The sequence below is a fragment of the Carassius carassius genome, chromosome 34 (genome assembly GCF_963082965.1).
Source record: "Carassius carassius chromosome 34, fCarCar2.1, whole genome shotgun sequence".
NCBI classification, from domain to species: Eukaryota; Metazoa; Chordata; class Actinopteri; order Cypriniformes; family Cyprinidae; genus Carassius; species Carassius carassius.
Window position 1 is genome coordinate 15,930,699 of NC_081788.1, and position 7,679 is coordinate 15,938,377.

At 37.9% G+C, this 7,679-nt stretch overlaps 1 protein-coding gene across 1 annotated transcript; it reads right to left on the reverse strand.

Annotated features, from left to right (window-relative positions):
• Positions 1 to 509: 509 nt before the first annotated feature.
• On the reverse strand, positions 510 to 7,185 carry LOC132114493 (solute carrier family 52, riboflavin transporter, member 3-A). Its single transcript, XM_059522634.1, has 4 exons — positions 7,025 to 7,185; positions 5,153 to 6,304; positions 2,652 to 2,775; positions 510 to 1,917 (listed from the first exon to the last, which is right to left on the reverse strand). Exons 2-4 carry the CDS (start codon positions 6,166 to 6,168, stop codon positions 1,705 to 1,707), a joined length of 1,353 nt encoding a protein of 450 aa, XP_059378617.1. The 5' UTR covers positions 6,169 to 6,304; positions 7,025 to 7,185; the 3' UTR covers positions 510 to 1,704.
• Between the last annotated feature and the right edge of the window lie 494 nt (positions 7,186 to 7,679).

Genomic DNA, 7,679 nt, shown 5'->3' on the forward strand with positions numbered 1-7,679 from the left:
CCTTTGCATTGTTTATTTTTTCTCACCCCATTGGAAGATCTTTTTCTATTAAACAAACGTTTTTCACTAAAGCAAAACTTAATATCTTATGTCATTTTGCTTCTCATTTTGTAAATGAATCTTGATTTAAGAATGTTTAGATATCTGTACTAGAAAAACAAGACAAACATAAAATAATTGTTTGCAGTGAACATGTAAGAGGCGAGATTAGAGGCTGTCTAATTCTCTAATTCTCTTCCTTATTGATAGCAGTCGGTTGACTTAAGAATGGATGTGGGTGGAGGAAGTCTAAGGATTCAAAACCTAGGCTGCTAGATCAAGAATTGTCAGATTGATTCCAGAAAGTGCAACTCAAGAACTGGGGATTTATTGAAATCACCATCAGAATTTGTACCCTTGAGCAAGACATTGAATCCAAGGTTTACCTCTCTGCAAGTTGCTCAGCATGAAACTCAATAAAAGTTTCCACTAAATGGCAAGTATTTGGTAGTTGCGAATAAAAATTAAAAAAATGAGACCTGAGGCTTTTCTCTCAGCTGTAGTAGAAAGATTGATAACTCAAAAGTTTTTTTAACATTGTGTATGTTGTAGCCATCTGGTGGTCAAAATAATGAAAAGCACCTACCAAACAGTGTGGAAAACCAACTCTTTCGATGTCATAGATCACATGCTTTTGGCCAAATGAATGAAGCTCTGATTCAATATTTTAATGTGAAATGTGTGAAGCTTCAGAGCTTTGGTGTCAAACACAACATCACCAGCACATGGCTTGATTTATTTATGGATTTATTCATTTTAAATTGAAGTTTTGGAGATGCTGTCAGTAACACCATACTGCAGTAGTTCACCCTAAAACCCCAGGCTGTCTGTCATCATAAAAACATGCAGCAAATCAGCCCCATCTAGTGATGACAGAGTGTCATGACTGATATGTTCCAGGTTCTGATTATCACAAAAAATCTCTCACTTTAATAAAACAAACATATCATGTGTACAGCAATGCATTTACAGTATTAGTCTATGGAGCAAGAATGCATTATAATAAATGTAAAAAAAAAGTGTTGAAAGTATAGCAACAAGACTTTCAAAGTTTAAAAAAAAAAAGTAAAAAAAATGTTTAACACGTTTTATCAAAAAACTCCTGTAATGACCATACAAAGCCATTAAACCATGAAGCTTTCACATAATATAAGCAAGGAACAGAAAAGGACTGTTTACAAGAGAACAATACACCCACACAAGTCTGTAGACTGATTGAGGTACAGATTGAGAGGCGAGCCAAAATTATTATCTGTGGTAACTGACAACACACCAAAGAACTGATAGTGCTTCACTTGTTAGAGAACATTCATTCAACAGAGAACATTCATTTAACTGTATAATAGCATTTACAATGAAAAATTATTGAATGATTTAACCATCAGATTTTGCTTTAATATTGGAAGGAAATATACCGGTAATCCATAAATGATCCCGATACACTTGTAGATGTTTCCAGATATCAGGAACTCACAACATCATAAATAATAATCCACAATTATAAAAATAAAAAATAAATGCACAAATGTTAAGTTAATGTGAAAATAAAAGAAAAGAGCATGAAAGCAGATCTAGGGACGTGCCAAATGTTCGTTAAACGTTAGGTCACCATCATTAGCTCAGAGTGTAAAAGTTCATTCCCCAGTTAGTCTTATTAGACCCTTATTATAATGGGCATAAGGTGTTGCAAACGTCTCCCGATTGGAAGAGGTGATAGATGTTAATCAGGGGAAACATAATGATGGAGCCTAACAAAGAGCCTGCTTGAACTGCTGCTCCACACCAAACGAGGGCACTGTGACTCCGGTCCCTCAGAATCACACCCACCATCACCTTCACATAGGACAGCAGACCAGTGAAGAACACCCAGGACAAAACCTGAAATCAGTTCAAACACACACAAAAAGAGAGAATAATGGGTTGTCAGTGCTTATCAGATTAGAATAAAATATTTAAAGTTATATAAAACAAAGGAACTGCCATGTCTGTGAAGTGGATCAGGGTAATTATGCAGAGGTGTTGAGAAAGTACTAGTATATCTCACCTCGGCCCAGGATTACTCAACTCAGCATTACTAGAGACACAGACACTTGACTTTGAAGCTAGGGAGTTGTTTGGCACATGGGTCTGGATTTCTCTGTGTTTCAGTATTATACCAAATCCAGCACTTATCATTTGTGATGTTCACTTGGTTACATTCTTATTTGGAATGTTACGTATTTATGAAAGAATATCATAATGTTCCCTTCATTAGCTACGACTGTTTGACATTTGTTTTATTTGTAGCCTGAAAAAAACCAAACCTTTGCTGAACCATTTACATTAATCTTTTAAGATTTAATTCTCACTCTCAGAAAAAAGCTACAAAAGCTCTCACCTTTGTACCTAAAGAGTCCGTATTGGTACCTTAAAAATATATTCCTAAAGTGTACATATTAGTACCTAAAAGGTACAAAAAAGTCCCTTTTGAAAAGGTACCGCTCCAGTGACCACTTTTGTACCTTTTTTGTTTTTCTGAGAGTGCTGAATAGAATCAAGAGTAGTGTCATCCAAAGCAAACATTTAAACAGAATATTGTAGAAATGGGCTGATTTCACATAAAAGTAACTCACTATAATAGCGTCCCCTAAAGGTGTATCTTGGAGTAAGGGGCAGGGACTCATGGCAGCCATGGCCATATTGTAGCCTCCAAAAACAGAGCCCAGCAGACACAGGATGCCCAGAAATACTAATGAACTGAAAGAGAATTATATTCTCACTGTTAGTCAATTATGCAACTGCAATTATGGCCATTGAAATGTGCTTTAAAGTGAATATTGATACAGAAAATAATGTAGACTCGCCCCTCAGTTGAAATGAAACACAAATGAAATGAAACTCTGAGTGCAGTTCGAATGTGTTTAATTTACAACTGAGGGGCGAGTTGACATTATTTTTTGTATTTAACCAACAGTATTCATATATATATATTTATATATATATATATATATATATATATATTTATATATATATATATATATATATATATATTTATATATATATATATATATATATATATATATATATATATATATATATATATTATTAAATAAAAGTAGCTGTTTATACTTTCAAAATAGTATGATCTAGCTTGTATTTTGAAACACTGAGGGATTAAATTTTTATGGCAATTGACGGCAGGCCTCAGATGTCATATATAGTTGTATTTAACCTGGAATATATCTATAAAACACAGTTTATCTACTTAAAGGTGCCATGTGCAAAAATTGAGGTAAAAATATCCAAAAAATTATCTACACGCATCAAAAGTATGAGAAGAAATAAGGGCGATGATGTCATTAAAAAAATGTCAAGTTATAGTGCTGCAGAGATATCAACCTTAATTAGCAGTAGCATTACTAGCCCCGGCCCGACAGGTGTCGTAATACCAGTTTCGGCCATGGGAGGCGGTATGCGGGCAACATAACCACCAGCCAACCTGCAATACACGAATAACTCGCACGGCTTGTGGGTGTACTTATACCTGATGTCAATCATGTGGAAAGTACAGCCCACTACTTCATTTCAGTTCAGGGAAGAGAGCGGAAGGATGACTTAAGCCCTTGGCAAGAGACCACCACCCGCTACAGGGAAACAACCGTGCTCGGAATCACAAATCAAATCCGATAAGAAAAGGAGCCGAACCAGAGTAAACATCGGCACTGCTTTCAATCGCTGGAGACAACTGATGGACCTGAAAGAAATGAGGTTCGACACCGAACTTGCAACATTTCTTTTGGATTGGTAAGTTAGATGCTGTTAGTATTTCGCTAGAAGTTTGTTTTATATGTTTGTGTATTTTTTTTCGGGAAGTTATAACATAGAAATGTATCGAAGGCTGTTCTATAAACGTGCTAATGTTAGCGATGGCTAACCGTAGCTGCGTTTGATAATTAGCTAGCTATAACTTACCCATTTTTTTATATCATAAGTAACCTGCTCTAACTAGTCTGTTGGTCTCCGTGTCCTCTTTGCTTCGTGGTTTTTCTGTACGTGAGAAAATTGATGTGTGCCGTGAAAGCGTGTGAAAAGAGTCAATTGCGTGTGTCTCACGGTGAATGCTTGAGAGTTGGCAGCTCTGGTTACGTTGGTTGGCGCTAGCTTGGTCAACATCAGCTGTCTTATGGTGACCAATGATGTTGACAGAATGCTGTCTGTCAAATTAATTTAATTCAAATAATGTGTATATACAACTCAATGTAATATGAACAAAACGAATGTGAACATATTCACTGGTAAAGGTGAAGGGGAGTAGCTTGAAGATGTCATGTTTCAAAATCACTTGACATCACCCAACGTTCCTCTGGAGGCAAAACGTCCTCTTATAGCAGCGGTTCTCAATTCCAGTCCTCGCGCCCCACTGCTCTGCATATTTTGCACGTTTCTCTTTGTTAACACACCTGGTTCAGATAATCAGCTCGTTAGAAATGAACTCCGTGCATGAACTGTTTTTCAAATGTTCATTGCTCCCTACTCTCTGAGCAGGGGAAATCTGTTGAAGTGTACCTCACATCGAAACATTCATTCACTGAGTTGTGCTGTGCAGCGTCTTTAAACATGGACAACTGTGACATCATATACCTCTGTAAATCAATACAATTTCAATTCACGTCTTGCACACTTCAATGCACTTTGATTGGAACATATAGCTACGTTCGCTTCAAACTGGAATCATGGCTGAATATCCTGTGATGTCCACTTCGCAGGGCACTTATGTTCGAATAGAACAAATGTCTAAAGCACTAAGAGAAACGTTCAAAATGTTCAGAGCAGTGGGGCGCGAGGACTGCAATTGAGAACCGCTGTCTTATAGGCTTCGGCTATGCTCTAGGGTTGTTGTGAAGGTAGGGGCGGAGCATAGAGACTATACCGTTTCTCGTTTGTTACTCTAGAGTAGACCAATTCACTTTATTGAGTCATACTGCCCCCATCTGGTATGGAATGTGGAGTATGACTTGATTATTTTGCCAGATATGACAGATGGCACCTTTAATAGAACACAAATTATATGCAAAATTGTAATAAAATGGTAAATAAATGTTAGATTATTAGATTGTAATTAAAGTAGAGATACCGTTTAGGGAAAAACATGGCAATGATGCAGGCCACTGGATTGGCTACCGCCGACAGAGCAGCTGACAGGTGATAGGCCATATTTCCATAAGGCATGCAGGAGAACGTCTGCACTGAGGGCAGCAGTCCGTTTGTTGCACCGTTCACCCACAGAACCATTAAATAGATAAATGCTAGCTGATAGCCAGAGTGCAGCGGTTTAGGAAGCAGAACTATGTTTCTCAGTTTTTCCTCTTCTTCTGGATTGTTTTTCTTTGGATTGGGGTCCACAGGGCCCTCCAAACCCCTGCAGACTGTTGCGACAGCATCTGACTCCGGGACGAGATTTTCAGTGGAAAGTTCAAATGTACGAGGCATGCGGTTTAATATGATGAAGGAACCCAGGCTTATTGCTGTCATTAAGGCCAGGAAGGAGAAGAAGATCTCAGTGGAGAAATTAGGAGGGAGGTACTGTGTCTCCATGATGAAGGTTGAAGGTTCGGGCTCAGTGAGGTTATCCAACACGTGCGACACATTGACACATTTCGACATCCCGACTCCTTGCGCCAGCGCCACCAGCCCTGGAACCAGACCGCTCAGACCTTCTCCAATGAAGTATGTGGTGATGTATTTGGCTGGAAGTTGCATCATGAATGGCAGGAAGGTGACGGATGAGGTGCAGTCAACTAGAGCGAGAAAAAACGTGAGAATGAAAAATGCTGTGCTATGCGGTTGCCCAAGGATCAGGGTGGTGTTCTTCCAAAACACAGCAAGCAGGACACAAGCTACAACACCAATTGACAAGACCACATAGATGACCAGATTTTCACGTAGTCGCCCGGGACAGAATTTGTGTGCCAGGGTCACCAGCAGAGGACCTAAGTTAGCAAACTGAATGATGACTGTGAGGTACGAGGGTAAATCCCAGCCCTCCGGCAGAACATTGACGATCAGAGGAAGCTCCACCCACAAGCCATTGATGGACACCCAGGAGCCCAGACCGAAAGCACATGCCAAGGCATGGATGTACAGAGGCATACTGAACAAGCTTTTGGATTGGATAGTTGAGGAAATATCTGATGTCAGACAACTCCTTTCAATTGTGTGGCTCTTCGGTATTGAATATGGTGTTTTGATGTCTTCTCTTCTTGCCTTTGTGAAGACATCAGATTACCTTTAGTGAGAAACAGAAAAGAAACATGTAGATGAAAAAGAATTCTTCAAGGTCTAGATGAATTGTTAGCAATTAAAACATGATGTGACATCCCTAAGGATAGATGGATCCAATGCTGGACCTTTGGAATAAATATTTTAGAATATAGATAGATAGATAGATAGATAGATAGATAGATAGATAGATAGATAGATAGATAGATAGATAGATAGATAGATAGATAGATAGATAGATAGATAGGGATTATTTGATAAACAAAAGGTCGAAAAGAACAGCATTTTTATGAATATATATTTACTGTAACAATTTAAGTGTGACATATCGAGACAATTTATATATAAAATTGTATTAAATCAATCTAATTATATAACGTTTCACACAATACAAAGTACAAGTGCAACATAGCAATAAAAAGATTTTTTACAATTCTGTAAATATTTTAAATTCAAATTATGAAATTGTAATTCTTGTTTATTCTGTTTGGTGGATCCATGTGTTATCTTGTTTCTATACAAAGACTACATTTTAAAAACAACTTGAACAGCCTTAAGTCAAAGGCAACGGGATTTGCACATATGTAACATTACAACTAACATCCAACATAGCAATAGAATATTCAGTCAGCATTATTCAGCAAAAATCGGAAGCCAGTAACTCAAGACAAAAGATTGATTTATGTGCTACCTCGCTGAAGCAGCATTAAACATATTTGATACTCACATTACTGGTGAGGCAATGAGCCGGACTGAACACGCTCTTCCTCCTCCACAGAGAGTGGGTAAATGCTAGTTTAAGTCATTGAAAAGACTGTCATTCACTGCTCCGGTGTCCCCTTGTTACCAGTTAACTTCTTAACTCCGTCTAAAGATGTGCAGTGATATGTGATTTTTAACCTCAGTGTATGAGTGTGGGTGGGTCTGCCTCTCTCATAAAGGTCATTCTGCTCTAATAAGGTACATTACTCTCTGGTCACATGACAGGCTGCACAAAAAAGCCATTTTAGCTGGTCCAGTTTTTCTGCGAAACTCTTGTCGAACGATAGCATTAACATCAATATGTAAAGTGTGCATCCACAGTGTTCGGCTAACAATAAACTTTTGACTAGTAGGCCCTTTGTGCCTCTGAGATGTATAATGATAATTTAATTATGAACAAAATATTCTGAACTCTTTTGCTGAGTGTACTTTGACCCTATTCAACAATAGCCTTCAAGACCGACAAACTTCATAATTAACACTTAATATTTGAGCTATAGTCCTTGAAGTCAGTCTTCATGTGGAACTTTGAACACTCATAATAGGACACATCGAGCATTTTACAAAGCATTTAACTTGCTGTAGCTGTTCCTTTTATATTCTTTTTGATAGCAGGTCAA